General features: G+C 37.6%; 1 protein-coding gene across 3 annotated transcripts in view; it reads right to left on the bottom strand.

Annotated features, from left to right (window-relative positions):
- Positions 1-18,832, bottom strand: part of LOC143859075 (mediator of RNA polymerase II transcription subunit 12-like) — a 45,569-nt gene extending 26,737 nt beyond the window's left edge. The window contains exons 1-8 of one of the 3 annotated variants that reach the window (XM_077369759.1): positions 18,702-18,832; positions 17,452-17,541; positions 17,118-17,349; positions 16,739-17,021; positions 10,553-10,612; positions 10,119-10,224; positions 6,547-6,621; positions 115-168 (exon numbers count right to left, since the gene is read on the bottom strand). In XM_077369759.1, the coding sequence (XP_077225874.1) occupies positions 115-168; positions 6,547-6,621; positions 10,119-10,224; positions 10,553-10,612; positions 16,739-16,866 (423 nt within the window). In that variant the 5' untranslated portion in view covers positions 16,867-17,021; positions 17,118-17,349; positions 17,452-17,541; positions 18,702-18,832. Of the gene's footprint in view, positions 1-114; positions 169-6,546; positions 6,622-10,118; positions 10,225-10,552; positions 10,613-16,738; positions 17,350-17,451; positions 17,542-18,701 lie in introns of all 3 variants that reach the window. The other 2 variants (XM_077369758.1, XM_077369757.1) reach the window with 2 other exon arrangements.
- Between the last annotated feature and the right edge of the window lie 1,051 nt (positions 18,833-19,883).

The following is a 19,883-nucleotide window of genomic DNA, read 5'->3' as shown; positions in this document are numbered from 1 at the left end:
TGAAACATCAAGTAACATAAAAACAAAAGTAAAAGGATAAAAACTACCAACAGGATACAAAATAGTGTAACCGTGGAACAAATCAAACATGGCACGGAAATGTCTATTAATTACCTTGCGCTTTTGTGCACGAGATTCATTAATAGCCCTGAGGCGTTTTCGGATCAGCTGAAATAGCCAACAAAGGAAAGGTAAAAGCTCACATTTTCAGTTAAATATAATAATTTACTGCTGACATTCAGAGTACAATGTATACATCAAAGAGTAAAAATATACAGTCTTCATCTTGAGTCGAACTGCTTAATTTTACAAAATCAACAAGTGGAATCTCTTTTTTTCCTCTGAAACGATAGGAAAGATTTATTGAAAAGCAGAGAGATCTCCCAACAGAAAGAGCAGTCCTACTCACACTTTCTCAAGCTAATAAATCAGCTACAACTTTTGCTACTCTATGAAAACAGAAACACCATGCCCACCACATGAATTATGGATCTTTCTACTCTCTAATAGTATGAGCAAGGGTGCGGATTTCAATGCAAGGTCAAGCAAACATATTTGATGTGTTTGCCGTTCAAAAAAATCATATTTGATGTGTTGCCTTACACCCATAACATACCAACCAAATGACATAAAAAGGTATGAAGAACAAGGACTGGCAATCATATTTGACAAGGTGCCTTCCACTCAAATTATCCCTATGTGTGAATTCAGGCCGTCCAACTGAGCAACAATTTTACATATACACCCACACTCCCATATTTTGATGACGATACTTCCCTGTCGTACACATTTTAATTAACCTTTTTAGGAATGGTGGGATTGGATCAAAGGTAACATCATGGACTTGTTTAATGAATTACACGCAGGATGCCATTTGGGTTCAACCTAAATATCTCTTATCACTAAAAAAGACGAGGAGAAACGTATGCATAACTTTAATCCTATTAGTTTAGTGGGATGTGTCTAGGATTTTTGACAAAGTTCTTGATGATAGGCTTCATTGGGAGTCGAGATGTTTTATCTCCAAAGCTCAGAGTGCTTTCCTCCATGTTCATCAAATTCTTGATGGTGCCCTGCTTGCTAAAGAGTGTGTCGACTTCTACTGCTGAAACAATAAACAGGGTGTTCTCTGCAGATATGGGTGGAGCAATTTTTATCTACTTCTAGAGAAAAAGGGGTTTGGTACTAAGTGGAGAGGCTAGATTTACGTCGAGATCCTGTGTCCTTTTCTATCTACTATTATGTCGGATGCTTTGAACTGAATGATGGAAATGCAGGATCTAGAGAGCTGATTGAAGACTTTATTGTTGGTTAATGTAGAGTAGAAATACTCGATATATATTACTCTGTAGCAACCCCAACAGTCGGAAGATTAAGAACCAATTGTTCTCAAATGCTACAAGGTTGCTATAGGGCAATGAACAAGGATTTAAATGTCAGTTTCGGCGCCGACTTCGGTGGAAATTTCAGCTGAAATCATGTAAAACCTTGATAAAAAAATTTGGTTTTTTTTTGTTTTAATTTTCCACCAAAATGTATAAAATTTCGGTGGAAATTTCAGTAATTTCGGTAGAAATTTCGTTGCTTCCGGTGGTAAATTTTTAAATTTCGGTGGAAATCTTTAACATTTCAGTGGAAATTTTGTAAATAAGAGTGAAAAACGAAATTTCAGCAAAATCCTATATTTTTCCAATTCAATGTACTTTCGATTTCTGTCCAAACCAACACCGAAATATTTCGGCTGAAATTTAAAAATGTGGCAAGAAATTAAATTAGGTAAATATATGGCCTTCAGAGTCCATTTGGAAATACTAAGGCTGAGCCGCTAAGGATTTTGCCAATATTTTGGATTATAAGACGGAAACTATTCCCAACTATTAGTCTTTGTGCATTGGTATGGGCCGTATGGCCTCTAAGAGCCTCCTCTGGGATCCATTTTCAGGAGGGCGAAAAGGAAATAGTCCCATTGGGAAAAAAAGTTTGATGTCCTTAATAAGAAAAATTGGTCTTAACAAAGTTGTCCTTGCTAATCTCTTCATTTACATTGTGTCGTTATTTCATCACCCTGTTTCAGTAACTAATAGAATTGAACAACTCGAACGAAATTTTTTGTGGAACGATAACAGAGTACACTACAGGTAACATCATTTGGTTAGTTGGGATGAGGTCTGTAAGCCCATAAGGAGGGAGGCCTTGGCATAAGAAGACTGAAATTGATGAATAAGGCTTTGCTAAGGAAAAAAGCTATGGACATTCGGTATATATAGAGACTCTCTGGAGGAAGGTGGTCGAGGTCAAGTATGGTTTTAGCATTGGGGGTGGTCTCCGTTAGACGATTATAGCTCTCTTCGCACTTCGATCTGGCACGATGTTATGAAGTCTAAGTCCCTCTTTGAGGATGGTATCTGATTCAAACTGGAAGATAAGGAGAAGATTGGATTTTGGTTGGACGAATCGTTTTGCTTGGGTATATCCCTTTGAAAGCATATTTACCATTGCTTTTCGATGTGGCTTCAAAAGAAAAAAGGGATCAGCGTTACTGATTCCTTTTGCAGGCTAAATGGGAAGGTGGATTGGAAAGTTGAGTTTTGCACGAATTTTTTTCATTGGGAAGTTGATTTAGTTGTTTCCTTCTTTTATAGCATTAATTCAGCCTCCATTAGGAGATATTTAAATGATAACAGAATCTGGAGATGGTATTCAGCGAGTAGCTTCTCATTATGCTCCGTTTACAATCAGTTCATTGGGCAAACCCTTTGCCCGCTTGGAGAGCTTGGAGCTCTTAAGCCCTCCATAGAGACTCTCTGGAGGAAGGTGGTCGAGGTCAAGTATGGTTTTAGCATTGGGGGTGGTCTCCGTTAGACGATTATAGCTCTCTTCGCACTTCGATCTGGCACGATGTTATGAAGTCTAAGTCCCTCTTTGAGGATGGTATCTGATTCAAACTGGAAGATAAGGAGAAGATTGGATTTTGGTTGGACGAATCGTTTTGCTTGGGTATATCCCTTTGAAAGCATATTTACCATTGCTTTTCGATGTGGCTTCAAAAGAAAAAAGGGATCAGCGTTACTGATTCCTTTTGCAGGCTAAATGGGAAGGTGGATTGGAAAGTTGAGTTTTGCACGAATTTTTTTCATTGGGAAGTTGATTTAGTTGTTTCCTTCTTTTATAGCATTAATTCAGCCTCCATTAGGAGATATTTAAATGATAACAGAATCTGGAGATGGTATTCAGCGAGTAGCTTCTCATTATGCTCCGTTTACAATCAGTTCATTGGGCAAACCCTTTGCCCGCTTGGAGAGCTTGGAGCTCTTAAGCCCTCCATAGAGTTGATACTTTCTATTAGACTGTATGTCTTCATAAGATTCTCATTGTAGACCACATTGGCCATAGGCAGAGGCATTGTTTTGAAGATCTTACAATTTACGACTCAATTAAATCTTATAGATTTCGATTTGAATCCCATGATTGAATCTTACATCTTAATATGTATGAATCTTACGATTCGATCGTAAATTGTACAATTCATACGATTCATGTGATTTATCTTAATTAAGTTTTGTATATAGGAAAATAAGACTTTCAAAAGAACCAATTTCCCTTCCACATTAGAAGCCCTCAAAAGCCCACTTGTGAGAAGGATGAAGACAGAGGAATTCGAACAAATCAGACAAGTTTGAAACAGTCAAGCACAATGCATGTAATTGAGGAGATTACTTGCATCGAAGAGGGAAATGACTATAATGGGGACAACATCGACGACTTACAATTTTTTTATATTTGATATTTGTCATCTGATGTTTGAGGCTTTGAGAAGTGATATGAACGTGTGTCTATTATTATTTTAAAGGTTATTACCCAATATGCATGGGTTTGTGTTGGAAATGGATGATTACTAAATACTATGTGACAAGTTTGTTAGCAAACAATTCCTATTATGATATTGAATAACTAATCATGGTAGTTTATATTTAAATTAATAGATTTGGATGAAAAATGAATGATCGGCTAATTTATAATTCTATGATTTGTTTACGATTTTTTATATTTTTAATATACATTTTTTGGGGAGTGATAAATCGACCCCATATATCTTAAATCGACCCCCCATATAGGGGGGTGCATAGAGATAGAGAGAGAGAGAGAGAGAGAGAGAGAGAGAGAGAGAGACATGGGAGTCGATTTAAGATATTAGGGGGTCGATTTATCACTGCCCTATTTTTTTTGGTTGGTTTTATATTTTTAAATTATATGCATAAATGAAATGAATCCTATACATAAATCAGAATGAATCATACGATTTACGATACAATTCGACCTCTATTACGATTTATGATACCATACAAGACCAAACGAATCACAATACCATACAATTCGACCTCTATTATGATTTATGATTCAATTCTAATTTTCAAAGCATTGGGCAGAGGATCATTAGCCGACCCCAACTAGATTGGGACAAAGGCTTAGTTGAGTTGAGTTGAGTTGAGAGAGAGTTGGGCAGAGGATCATTGTTAATCATTGAGCTTTATGTCTCGTTGATGCGGAGTTTGTTGACCACCACCTGCTTGACTGCAGTTTCATGCATCAACTCAACTCAACTCAACAAAGCATTTGTCCCAAACTAGTTGGGGTCGGCTAAATGAATCCTTTAAAATTCATGAAGAAGGTAAAAGGAATCTACCCGATTCTAATCCTGGTTCTAGTTGGGTTCTTCTACGTGGATTATTTTCTTCCATTCTATCCTATCCAAGGTCATGTTCTCTGTTATGTTCCTAGCAATCAAATCTTTCCTCACTGCAGTTTCATGCAAGAGATTTGATATTTAGTTCTTGGCCTCTTAGGATTTTCCTAGTCATATTGCAGATCATTTTGAGGTAGGGTACTCTAGAGCCTTTTCTTTGCTGCCTCACTTTGGCAGTTTGGAAGGAAAGGAATAAGAGACTCTTTAGAGGGCCTTCTAGAGGTGTGCGCAATATACATAGGCAAATATTTTCTGTGGTTGTCAATAAGGCAACAAACCTTCCTGTGTTCAGAGGTATTCCGGTGTCTTCTTTCCAAAGATCATGGGAGGAAATTCGATTGAGCAGATGTAGCAAGCACCATTCTTCTCCCAGTGGGACCCTCCTATTCCAAGGATTTTGAAGTTGAACTTCAAACCCCAGCTTAGGTATTCTTTTGGGGAGCACCGACAGAGATGTCAAATGGGCTTATTCGAGGCCTATTGCCGAGAAAGATTCTAATGAGACCAAGGTTGAACTTCGAACCCTATCCCGGCTGGCATCGGATGTAGCAAGTGCCATCCTTTGCCCAGGTGGGACCCTACTATTCCAACGATTTTCAGGTTGAACTTCGAACCCTAGCACGGCTGGCATCAGTGTTCTTCTGAGGAGCACCGACAGAGATGTTAAACGGGCTTATTCGAGGCCTATTGGCAAGAAAGATTCTAATGAGGCTAAGGTTCAAGCACTTCTTCACAGAACCTTCCTCATAGATCTATCTCAGTTGTATCATAGTATCATTGACGGTGACTCTCTCAATATTGTTAGATGGGCGAGAGATTGGACTTTCCATCCTTAGATATTCACGGATGTTGTCGAGGAGATTCAAGTGATCGAGGGCCATGCTACAGATATTTGGCATGTTTGGCAATCTGCCAGTAGCAATGTTGATATGCCTCCTTCTTTCAAATATTGCCAGAGATTCGTCCCTAATTTTGTATCACTTTCCCACTTAGGATTTTTACATTTTCTTTTTTTCATATTTTCTCTTCGAGAACTCCCCAGTCTTGCTGTGCTTTTGGATTTCATAAATCTTATTACCATTCAAAAAATAATAATTTGATATCAATTGACAACGTAGGAAGCCTTGAGAAAATATTAACTTTTTAAATTATTCAAGGTTTGTCTTGAAATTTTTATTCTACAAAACGAAGATCATGAATTACTCACGAAATTACCCATTTTGCACTGAAGCTTAGTGACGTGACTGCTATCATCCAGGTCCTAAACTATTTGCTACATGTCTAACTTTGTCTATATGTCCAGTCCATGTTTTGTTTTCCTTCCACTCTTTAATGAAAATATAGTCTCTTTTGGTCAGGAAAACTAATAAACAGAATATGAGGCTTCCACCTTTGTATTTGGGTGCCAAACAGATGAAGGCTGCATCAGGAACTACAAAAACATAAAATAAAAGAATAATTATATGAGGCTTCCACTGTTGTATTTGGGTGCCAAACAGATAAAGGCTGCATCAGGAACTACAAAAATATAAAATAAAAGAAAGATTATGAATTTAGGGCAAAATGGTAAAAACAAGTCACACCTATAACAGGAATAGAAAGTAAAATCCTGGAGCAACTGTGATACTACCAAAGGAGATACATAAAAAACAAACAACGATGAAATTAGACTCTGCAAATAGTAGAATGAAATGGAGCGCAGTGGGAAACATCAATCCATGAAGTCAATGTACAAACATTCAGTCAGAATACAAATATCAGACTGTAGTAACGATCATATATGTTCTCAATTGAACATTTACCTCTTTGCATTTTACGATGGCAGGCTTTAACAAAGATGAAGGTCCAACTTGGGTCAATGCAATCTCTCTAGATTCCTAACACACTCAACAAGAAAACAACACGTTAGTCTTAGAAAATCAAAATTAGAAATTAAGAGAATGGTTGAAACCAAAAACATGTAAGCATGCATAACTATATGCCCACTAGAATACTTCAACCTGACCTCTCTCTCTCTCTCTCTCTCTCTCTCTCTCTCTCTCTCTCTCTCTCTCTCTCTCTCTCTCTCTCTCTCTCTCTCTCTGTGTGTGTGTGTGTCTATATATATATATATATATATAATTGAATTGATATAGCATGTTCTAGTGTTTATATATATGGGCTTACTGTTCTTGCGCATATAAGCTTATCTGAGCTCGAGTGCAAAAAAACAATGTGGGCCCACATTTTTGGGGTGATCCAAAGCATTCATTTGGAAGGCCCTTCCATAGATAGGGTGTCCACAAAAAAACAAATCCATAGGATCATCCTAACCCATCCAAAAGTAAACAAATAGTGTCTGACCATTTTTCCCTCCACGTTTGGATGGGTTAGGATGATCCTATGGATCTGATGATTTTTGGTACACACCCTATTTACGGAAGGGCCTTCCAAATGAATGCTTTGGATAGGGCCTTCCAAATGAATGCTTTGGACCACCCCAAAAATGTAGGCCCACATGATTTTTTTTGCACTCAAGCGCAGATAAGCTATCTACGCTCGAGCGCAAGAACACACACACACACACACACACACACACACACACACACACACACACATATATATGGCATTAGTGTATCTACTCGATCGAGTAGATAACTTATCTACTCCATCGGCCAGAAACACGGTGAGCCCACATTGTTTGGATGATCCAAAGCATTCATTTGATAGTCCCTCACATAGATAGGGTGTGCCCAAAAAATATATATAGGGTGTACCAAAAATGAAGACATCCGTAAAAAAGTGGGGGTGGCACCAATTGAGGAGAAGATGAGAAAGCACCGCTTAAGATGGTTTGGGTATATCCAACGTAGGCCTTTGGATGCTCAAGTGAGAAGAAGTGACTCGTGCCAAGTTGATAGTAAAAAGACGAAGGGCGGGCTGAATAGGCCGAAAACAACTTGGGTAGAAACAGTGAGGAAAGACTTGATGGCTAGGAACATAACAGAGAAAATGACCTTGGATAGGAGAGAATGGAAGAAAATGATCCATGTAGATGAACCTAACAAGGGTCAGGATTAGACTTAGTCAATTTGAGCTAGGTAGATTCTTTCACCTTCTTCATGAAAATTTTCTAAAGGATCCATTAGCCGACGACCCAGACTAGTTTGGGACAAAGTCTTAGTTGAGTTGAGTTGAGTTGAATAGAGGGATTTTTTAGCGTCCATCGCAAAAGGCATTTCGCGGAGCATCTGTTGCATGAGAGAGCAGCCACCTCAGATGAATTAAATGAATAAGAAGAATTTCTAAGCCTATGTGGCTGCTCAGTTGAGTTGAGTTGAGGGATTTTTTAGCGTCCATTGCAAAAGGCATTTCGCGGAGCATCTGTTGCATGAGAGAGCAGCCACCTCAGATGAATTAAATGAATAGGAAGAATTTCTAAGCCTATGTGGCTGCTCCCTCATGTGGCTGCTCCCTCATGTGGCTGCACAGTTGAGTTGAGTTGAGTTGAGGGATTTTTTAGCGTCCATCGCAAAAGGCATTTCAGGGAGCATCCGTTGCATGAGAGAGCAGCCACCTCAGATGAATTAAATGAATAAGAAGAATTTCTACGCCTATGTGGCTGCTCCCTCATGCAACACACGCTCCGTGGAATGCCTCCTGCGATGGACACAAGCAAATCCCATACACACACAGACACATGTGCCTACTGTGTGTGTATAAATATATGTGTGTGTATAAATATATGTGTGTGTGTATATAAATATATGTGTAAGTTTGTATATATAGGAACGATATCACATACTAGTATGGGTACATGTGCCTACTCTTCAACATTTTGAGTAATAAGCAAAAAAATATACACCCTTCGTAAGGAACCCGAGGGAGATCAACGGGTAAAGGTGAATAATCACACTCATTCTACCCACATACATAAGCCTAAACCATTACAAATACTGCCAGTGCCCAGTCGTACCCTACAAAAGAATTTTGGTTTTAACCAAACGATGTGCCTATCATGCCCGTGTTGTACCGCAGCTCTATAAGTAAGCATAAGAAGCTGCAGTTTGCACAAGAAGGCATGCTTGTTCAAGAAGATCCAAGGTCGAAAACAACACATTAGGGACCAGAATGACATAAGTGGATCTGCACCAAGCAAGAAAGGGATAATAGGTTGAATTATTCTATAAGCCTTTTTATCAAGATAATGAGTTGGCTAGTACAGCCATTTCATTACCTTCACAAAAACTACATGTAGAATGTGAAGCAGGCCGCAACTAATAAATCAGTTTCGAAAGGAGATGCAAATGCTTCAAGCGTACACATAGTATAGCAGGCCCATTCACCTATGGTATGATGTTTGAAAGTCACCCCACCCACCCAAAAAAATATTATTTGTCTCTTCTACAATGTAGAGGCTCTCCATCATTCCAAACATAGGTGGATGGTGGCACAATGATTGAAAGACTCTCCATAGATTTTTTTTCTTCTCTTTTTTTTTTTAATCTATTGAGACTCTCCATAGCTTTTCATCCACTATGTTTCCATCTTAAGGACAGTTATGGGGAGGCTCTCCAACGTCACAAACATAGGAGGATTGGCCTGCTATACTTACCATATTTTCTGAAAAGAAAATTTATAAATCATATTTCTAAGGAAAATTATGGATAAATGATCAAAATCAGCCCAACACTTGCTTGATATTCCCAAAATTGTAGGCCAGAGTGGCATTCAAATGAATAGATATCTATCTCATAGTTGAATGTCAGATTTGAGAACCAATTAACTGATTTAATTATTTAAACAATTTATCAGATTTTGAGGAACACTGCAAACCGTATCAATCATGAAAGGGACTGTAAGTTACTCAGGAAGGTTAACAAACCAATAAAAACACAGATGAACTCCTATTCCCAAGAAAAGAATAGCATTCAACTGATAAGATATATGAACCAGAGGTGTATGTCATCACAAGCTACAAAATTTCAGAACCAACTGAAACTATGTGAGGCACCTTAAAACTGTCTATATCCTAAAAGGGACTAAAATGGTGCAGATGAAGATTGGTCCCTAACATTACACTTTCGAAAAAATACTGCTAAACGGATCATATATGTCCTACATCATATCCGTTGAATCAAACAGTACAATTATTTATGAACTTCCCATAGATACCAAAGTTCATACAATTTTTATTTTTATTTTTTGAATTGTGACCAAAGTTCATACAATAAAAAGTCCAATTTATTTGAATAAAAACATAAGGAGCTGCAGAAAAAAATAAACAGAAGCAGAACACAACAGTAATAGTCCATATTCCATACAGCACAACATGCAAACACTACTTCGATATAAGAAAAGGGGGGAAACTAGAATATTGTTTTCATTAGCATACCTCAATTCCCTCAATAGTCTCCTTATAGCCAGATTGCAGGTATTCCCTCGTTAATGTTTCCTCAGGACAGTTTGAAGTTTGGGGGTAAAAGTCCGGTGGTCCAAGTCTAGGAGGAAAAAATATATGTATATGAAGAATTTTAACATGGGATAGGACTAAATTCTGACCACATAAAAGAATGAAACTAAACATGAATAACATAAAACCAGCTACCATTATTTCAATCTTTTATATGCATTTTTATTCAGCATCCAAAAAAATATTTAGATATAAAAATTCTACCAGAAAGTAAAGGAAAAGAAAAAGCGAGGAAATCGGTCTTTTACTTCAAGAAATTCATCAGTTTCTCAGAGAGAAAAAAGATGTCAAGTTAAAATCCAAACATATAGCAAATAAAACAATTTTTCTCTCTTGTTTTTTAGTGCACAATTTACCGGGAATTTAGATGTTCTTTATCACACTTGAGCTTGTATGCTGTTAGCTGCAATGACCGCCTGCAAAATAGAAATAATCTTAAAATCTGATACCTAAAATGCACTGAGATGGATAAGTTTGAGGTATAAATTGCAAAGGTACATAACAGAGGCAGCAATAAGCTTCTTCAGAATAAAGATATATACAAAACGATCATGGAATACGCCAGGAAGCATATATAGATATAAACATATATATAGCAAATGAAGTATTTATTGTTGATTGTAATGCATCAGGCCATGCTTTTGTTGTACAGAAGGGGATGGGGTGGGGTGGAGTTACCAGTTATAAAGTAATTATTAGGTGACTGTGATCAGGTCAGGTCTTCTAATTATTTATTTTTTAAGTTGTTAATTGTTAATATGATCGTGTGACTCCAAAGTGGCAAGGTTTTAAATGTCGGTTTCAGTTTCAGCTGGCACGGAAAAAGAAACATTTCTATTTTGGTGGAAATCTTGGAAAATCATGGAAACATATGCAAATGATGAAATTTTAAGATGAAACTTTGGTAAATGCTAGAATAAGCACAAATCCAATACTTAGAAACCAACATATAAGCAAGAAATCCATCCGTAATGGCTTAATCACATCGAACACCTAGTTACATGCGCTGGTCCCATGCCGCCCAGGTATAAGATATGGTTACTTTGTTGTGCAGTTCAATGATGTTGCCCACCAAATATTATTCTCTACATTAATGAAATGAAATGAAATGCAAATCATAAACTCTTTCCATCTTTTTTGTTGTTGTGACCATTTCAATCAAATGATGGGAATTTCCGTTGGATTTCAGGAATTTCGACGGGAATAATGACATGGAAGGAATTCATGTAGATTCCGTTTCGGCGTGGATGAAAATGGAAACATTTTGGTCATTTTGAAGAAATTTCGAGGAATTTAAAACCATGCAAAGTGGTGGTAACGTAAATAGTACTTGTTCTCTGAGAAAATCCTCCCTTTTTGGGGGAGTGGATTTGGACTATTTCTTGAATCTGTAATCGGATCAAGAACAATTCAGGAAAAGGGTTAGGTCAAGGTCAGGAGCGTGAGGTATAGTCAACAAGGCATTGTTATTACCCAAATTTCTTCATGGCTAGACTAAATCGCGCTGGCCATGCTTGGAGAGACTCTTCTTTAATTTGCTCACTTTATTCTCTGCATTCAGGAACTGTAACCCTGGAGGAGGAGACTGTAAACTTCTTCCAATAAATCACCATGTAAAAAAAAATTAAAAAATCTAATCGATGAAGCCAAGACATATTTGCAATAAGAGTTAGAAGGACTTTAATAGAATTCATCTTTGTGACAGGAGCAAAGGTTCCTTTGTAGCGTACATCCTTTTGCAACGAGTCAGGTCTTGTACCATTCAATTGACCCATCAGTCGTGCGTTTGATTATGTATACCCACATGCTTATTTCCTTTTGGCACGTGCAATAATTCCCAAGTTCCACATTTTACCAAGGCCTGCATTTGTTTATCCATAGCTTCCAACCACTTAGGATTAGCCATTACCTCAGAAAACCCGGAGATAATAGACATAGTAAGACACAGAAAACAAAAAAGCATGATAGGAACAAAACAAGGCATCATATGAAACAAAATTAGAAATTGGATGCAAGATACACCAGAGCAATAGGTACATCAAGATTATTATCAATTACAGCAGTAATGATAAGATTACTTGGGTTTACGGGTACCGATTGGGTTGTCAATTCAGCTGGAGGATCTACAGTTGGACATGGCAGTCGTGAGTAGACCAGTAATTACTTCTCTACATTCTCAGTCAAACTGGTAGTAGAACAAGTAGAAGATTCAACAAGGACATAAAGAGGAACAAGACTATCTTCGATCAAGAACTCTTCACTCACTTGAAGGAGGATTGTGAATTGAAGAAAAAAAGGGGGTAAGCTCAACAAAAGAAATAACCCATGACAAATTTCTATCCATAAGTAGGATCAAGACACATATACCCTTTTTGAGTGGGAGAATAACCCACAACCATACTGCAAATAGCTTTAGGGTCTGGTTTATCCAGTGAAGGAATCAACGCATGAATAGAGACACTCAAAGACACGGGAAAATAATGGTTTGTCAGAGCAAAGGAGGCGAAGAGGGGATTTTAACTGAAGTATCTGAGAAGCCGCCTTATTTATGAAACATGATGCAGTCAACACCACATATGACAAATGCTTCTTCGGCACCACAGAGCTCAAAAACCCCCGAGCAACCTCAAGAAGGTAACGGCTCTCTCTTTCTGCCACACAATTTTGTTGTCGTGTGTACGGAGTACGGACCCATGCTCTGATGCATAGCACCATGTGCCTCTAAGTATTTTTATATCTCTCCCTCAAAAAATTCCCAAGCATTTTCATAATGAAAAAGTTTAATTTTGTTCAAATTAGGTGAGAACAATTTGATGAAACTTTGTAATAATTTGGGGAACTCCGCCGCTTGTCTTCATAAGGTACAACCAAGTGATACGAGTATAATCATCAACAAACATAATGAAGTAGCAACATCCATCCACATAGTCAATAAGTGAGGGGCCCCACACGTAAGAATGTATCGCATTAAATGAATGTAAACTTCTATTCAAACTTGAAGGATAAAATGATCTACAATGTTTAGCCAATTGATAAAATTCACACTATAGTGACTCAAAAAACTAATCTCAACTCAACAAAACTAGTTGGGGTCAGCTAAATGAATCCTTTAGAAAAATTTCATGAAGAAGGTGAAAGGAATCTACCCGACTCTAATTCTGGCTCTAGTTGGGTTCTTCTACGTAGATCATTTTCCTCCATTCTATCCTATCCAAGGTCATGTTCTATGTTACATTCCTAGCTATCAAGTCTTTCCTCACTGTTTCTACCCAAGTTTATTTCGGTCTGCCCCTACCTCTTTTTACTCCTTCAACTTGGCATGAGTCGCCTCTTCTCACTGAAGCATCCAAAGGGCTACGTTAGATATGTCCAAACCATCTTAAGCGGTGCTCTCTCATCTTCTCCTCAATAGGTGCCACCCCCACCTTTTTACGAATGTCTTCATTTTTAATTCTATCTAACCTTGTGTGACCGCACATCCATCTAAGCATTCGCATCTCCGCTACACTCATCTTATGCACATGCTGCTTCTTGTTGGCCCAACATTCTAAGCCATACAACATGGTTGGCCTCACAGCTGTCTTATAAAACTTTCCCTTCAACTTGGTAGGAATTTTACGGTTGCACAGAACTCCTAAGGCAAGCTTCCACTTCAACCAACCTGCTCTTATTCTATGGTTAACATCCTCTTCAATCTCTCCTTTCTTATGCAGAATTGAACCAAGATAGCAAAAGATATCCCTCTTAGGGACCTCCTATCCAGTAATATTTACTACATCATCATCCCGCCTCCTTACATTACTAAAGTTGCACTCCATATACTATGTCTTAGCCCTACTCAGTCTTAAGCCTTTGGATTCCAAAGTAGTTCTCCATAACTCTAACTTAGCATTTACTCCCGCTTTGGTTTTGTTGATTAATACTATGTCTGGAAACAAAACACTCAGAGATCGAAAGAAACATGCCACAACCTAATTTGAGTAACAATCTCAATTCTACTACTAATAGTATGAAAAGCAGGTGGAGATCTAGTATCCAAAATGTCGAGTCCTACAGCCTCACGACTACTCTTAATCATTTGATTTGTCATCATGTCCTAAAAACACAATCGGTAGCAAAACAAGGTTACGTTGCAATTGAAACTCTTGGTAAGACTATTAACGGGTCTTGCCACAGTTGTCACACTTCAGTTTGCCTTTGTTATCGAAGGACTTATTCAGATTTCCTCCCTTATGATCTTTTTTTTTTCTGAATGGTAAAAGAAATAATCCCTTATAATCTTTGAGACCTTCCGATGCAAAAGCCAATGTAGAATGGTCAGTTTGGAATGATAACGAAGCCAGAGGCTTCCTCTTACTATCCTCAATCTGGAGGAGAAAATATATCTCTAAGGAAGAAGAGTATCGTGACCTAGGATTTGACCCCGAGTGATATCAAATGTAGGGTTTAGACAAGCTAGTAACCAAAAACAATAAAATAGTGTTCCAAATTTCCATTTCAATGGGACAATGAATAAGATGATTTATTGATTCTTCGGCAGTCGTACATACACTAAATATCTCCTGAATTCTCCTATTCATGTTGATGGTATGGTCTATGGTGAGGATTTTGTCACGTCCTACTGTCTGACAAAAAAATGACTTCTCTCATTTCTAACCAGAAATTCCTCCAATGCTCACCCATATATTGCTTCTTCTCCTGAGCTTCATTCACATTTTGCATGGTGAAATCTCTGACACCATCTCACTCTGCAATACACCCACTCCCTTGTTCAGTGTAACCGATTAGAGAATGTAGCGGATAAGAAGCATAACCCGGCTAAAACAAACACTAGTAAGTCATAGTTGTAGGATTCCTCCAATGTTTTTCCTTTGGAAACCCTAGCCTTTCTTGCCAAGACTACCACAGAGACTCGGTTGAAAGAATCTACTGCAGCCATCTCTATTTACCTTTATGAATTCTAACCCCAACAAGTCGTGACAAGGCTGAATTTATTAGAATCGTTGTTGTTTAGAAAGGTCAGGATCTATTCCTCGAGTTCCTTTGACCTCGAGCATATCGAGAATCTGGTGCAATGCAAGAACCCCACATGGACCACACCACGAACAATGGCGTGTCTGCCTAACCATTGGCTTTGTCCTGCTTTTCTAAGCTTACATGCATCATGGTTGGGATTGGAAAGATACCAATAGTAGCTCAGCATCAGAAATCAATGAGTTTTTCAACACCCGAAGGTAGCCGCACAAGACATTGTGGTGCCAGTTCCTTTGGATACTCGGATTTTGATCCCCGACTTTAACAATTATGAATCTCACAATTGAATTTGACTATTGATTTCATTCAATTGATAAATCAAATCAATGACCCGAACCTATCAATAATCAATAATAAGTCAGCCAAGTATGTCCATTGTTTTGAGTCAATTTCTAAGCATCGATAATCGACTTATCAAAAGTGAGATTCTAAGGTTCTGAATTTCAATTTTTTGCTCAATAACAAGAGTTAGAAGTTTCTCTTGTAGAACAAACACATTCTTCACAAAATCTTTAGTTAAAAATTATATCTTTCAAAGTTTCAATTTTTCACTTGATTGTTTCTACCTATTCTTTCTTATTATTTCCTCCATTTTTCTCTAATTTTTACACTTTCTGGTGAGTTTCTACTAACTCGTTTGACTTGACCAAGCTGACACATAACTGCCACATCCGAGTTCCTAACCAATTTCAAGTTTTAAAACTCTGAGTTGCACATTAAATCATGGATTTGGTAGTACAAGTCCCTCCTGGAGCTTCCATTTTCATCAAAGTAACGGTGCAAGACTACAAAAGAGCACACCACCAATAAAAAGGCTTCACTAAGATGATCCATCTGTTCAATTGAGTCTGTGCATATGTCTACCATTAACCAAAACCAAAATCACTAACCAAAACCAATTTCACAAGTCAAAATCCCAGGTCATACACAAAGTGTATGAGTAATTACAAAACAAACAATGACATTACAATGATATACGTCATAATTAATAGTTCACCGTACAATGTATAACTTTGAAATTTAAGAAACTCAGAATCTAATTAGTCTACTATGTACCATTTCAAAAAAAAAAAAAAAAAGCCCACTGTGTATCATAAGTGAAGAAATATGATTCAAAGTAACATGAGCGTAAGAAGGCATGACCAAATATCGGAAGAAAATAATTAGACAACCAAAGAAGGAAGCAGTTTAAAACATTCAACTTTCAATATGATGGAAAGGAATGTTTTTATTTTTCTTAGAAGATAAATGTAAAGTTTCCCAATGTGACAGATGAAATTAAATGACACCAAAGATATCACCGTCTCACATAGAGATTAATTTTCACTTAACAGGCAATAATTAATTCCCCAAGGTAAGGAAATCAGGATCATGCATTTCCGAGTAGCAATATGAACTCAAATTTCAAATCTCAGAACTAAGATGCTGAAATTGAGTGTGACTCTGCATGTGTGTGTGATGGAAGGATCATGAGAAACAGAAATAACAGAAATTATAAGAATTCTTACCTTGAGTTAAATGAAAAGTTTGATGAAGGAAAAGATGAATCTGCTCTGGCAGTATCCCTAGCAGGTGTCCCACCAACAGCACTGTTGCTAACTCCACCACCACAGCTGGTAGCAGGATACCTTTGCATTTCTCCCTACAATAACCGGCATACTGCCTCCAGCATTGGCACCACTATAAGCCACACAATCTATCGACCATTGCAAAATTCCAACTAGGTTATGTCTGACCATGAATCATTGAAGTTGAACACTCGAACCACCCTAGCAAAAGCTGCAAAAGCAGCTAAGAATCACCATACAGATCTCAGCCCTCACCAGCCTTCAAATAGAATATTGAGCACAGGAATTGATTCCACAACCAAATGACCAGTGGACTCACCAGCTATCTAAGCAAATCATCAGTTTAAACAGCGTGGAGGAAATACGAAAAACGTCTTGATCTTCTATAGTTGTTTCACGTCAAGCACAAAACCCAAGCACCCAAAAACAAAAGGCCCCAATTCTATCATACACCTTTAAAAAAAAAAGGAAGGCAGAAGTGTCCTTTTGATGTCGTCTGTGATCAAAAAGCAGTTTGGTAACAATAATGTAGCCCCGCCGCTGTTGCTAATCTACACAAATAAGCTCTCTTCGTTTAAGAATGAACTGGAAACATAGCAAACTATATCAAACGTGAAAGAACCAGAATATCAACCAGAGCACCAGTCAATTACCAAGGACATCTATATCATCAGAACCTGATAATTGACATCTAACAGCTTGCTGCCACGGACTTAGCTCTTTAATCCAAAAGGCAACCTCTCCTGAAATTAATAAGGTAACATTCGTAAGCTAATTATTCAAAATCCCTGAAGCATTGACAAAATAACGATACAGTCATCACGTGAATAATTACACCTTAAGGCCATGTTTGGATTGCAGGAATGTAGTGGAAAAGTTAGGAAAGAAAAATATTAATTTCTTACTTTTGCTACTTACATTGGATAAAGAAAGTTAACTATCAAACAAAAAAAGATAACTTGAACCAACCCTGATCAATTTTTACATAGAGGGTCCTTCAATTTATGATAATATCTCCAAATTAACCATAATCATATCATTTTCCTCTAAAGTGTGGGAAGAAAAAAAAAACTCCTTCAAATGTTTTTCTTGCAATCCAAACCGGCCCTAAAAGAAAGATAAAAGTAATTTTGAACATAAAGAAAAAGCCAAATAGTTCAAAATCACTAGCAATGAAATTCAATTGGAGAAACACTACTCTAACTACTGTGATCTATCACATCTCATATAAAAAGAAGAAGGATGAATAGCATAATAATCTGCACAAAAACACAAACGTTTTAAAGTAAGCTAAAATCCCCTTCAAAACCTATAATAGTGTACATAAATCAAATTCTTCGAGTAGCTCAAATCACTTAGAACAGTGCACAACAAGAACGAGCATAATTCGTGACTATAAATCCGATTCGAAAAGAACTAGGGTTTTACCAACTGTTCGATTTGGGGAAAAGATTACCGGATTTCTCTCGCTGAGAAACATTATTCTAACTGCCGTGATCAATCACATCTCATATAAAATTAAGAATGATTGATAGCAATACTAATCTGTACAAAAACTCTAAGTTTCAAAGTAACCTAAAATCAGCTTCAAAACATGTAAATGTGTACATAAATCAAATACAGCTCAAATCACTTAGAATACTACACAAAGTCCTTTGAATCTAGGACAAGAACGAGTGCAATTCGTAGCTAGAAATCCAATTAGAAAAAGAGAAAAAAAACTAGGGTTTTACCGTCTTATCGATTTGAGAAAAAAGATTACCAGATTTCTCTCGCATGGAGTTTCAAAAGGTCGGCAGAGCTTAAAAAACGAGACTCTGAGCGTGGAAATTAGGGCTAGGGTTTTTAAGAAAAATTTAGAAACCCTAGAGAGAGAGAGAGAGAGAGAGAGAGAGAGAGGTACCTTGGAGGAGGAGATGGGAATCAAAAAACGCGGAAGGAATGGGAGATGCGGAATGAGGGAGAAGAAGCCTCGGGTTTGACTCTTGCTTGCCGATTATGATTACGATGATGCCCTTTTTGTGTTGCTTCTGCTGAGAGAGAATGGAGAAAGGGGGACCCTTTGTAAATATAAAATATGTTCTTTCCTATACTAACCCTTTGATCTTGTCCATTCACAATTTTGCCATTGTTTATTAGGGTTTTGCTAGGGACTGTTGTGGAAAGGCATTTTGCGGGTGGCTGTTGCATGTGAGAGCAGCCAACTCGGATGAATTAAATGAAAAAGACAAAATAGGCTGAGGAGCGAGCATGTGTGAATGCCGAAATGCCTTTCTGGATATTCCTCAATGTCCCGGCTATTCACGGAACGTGAGAAGAAATCGACAAATTTCTTAAGAATCCTACGAGATCAATTAGTACTTAGAAATCTTGATTTTAATTATCGCATTTTCATTGGGAACCCTTTCTTTACTTTATCTAGGAAATGTTCCCAAATGAATTAAATGAATAAGACAAAATCTGTTGAAAAGTGAGCATGTGTGGCTGCTCTTACATGCAACAACCAGCGGCGAAATGCCTTTTTGCAACTGCCCCTGGCAAATCCCTTACAGGCTATATCGAGAAAAAAATGAATACTATGGGATTTTGAAGGTTGTATGAACTCTCACAGATTGTTTGGTAATCTAGGCTTTGAATGTGTGGACTTTACACAAACTTCGATGATAATTTAGATCAAGCAAAAATTGAGGATGTGCGGTACTCATATTTCGTTATTAAAATAACTCATATTTACTATGCACCCACATATTGATATTGCCATTGGTTTGTTGGGAATGGAACAACCTCTCTTCATCTTAGTTAAATGCACTTTGATTACATGGATCCCATTGAGGCATCCTTGAGGCTGATCTCGCAAGGGCGCCCTTCAGTTTAACATTCCTCTCATTTTCTATAGAAGAAATGAAACCAATAAGGGCATGCACTTTCCAAGATTAACAAGCCATATCTTCTTCTTTCTCTCTTTGCAATTTACTCAATGCATTACCTCATCCCTAACAAAAGAAAAACACAAAAAAATATATATATATTTGTCAAAATTCACGCAGTCCTTCAAGGCTCCAAGTTGATAGGAAAAACGACCATA

This window comes from Tasmannia lanceolata, unplaced genomic scaffold (genome assembly GCF_043159265.1).
Source record: "Tasmannia lanceolata isolate RefF3 unplaced genomic scaffold, GAP_Taslan_0.1 ptg000029l, whole genome shotgun sequence".
In the NCBI taxonomy this organism is placed as follows: domain Eukaryota; kingdom Viridiplantae; phylum Streptophyta; class Magnoliopsida; order Canellales; family Winteraceae; genus Tasmannia; species Tasmannia lanceolata.
Note: the sequence above shows the minus strand (reverse complement) of the source record. Positions and strands in the feature narration are given on the sequence as shown.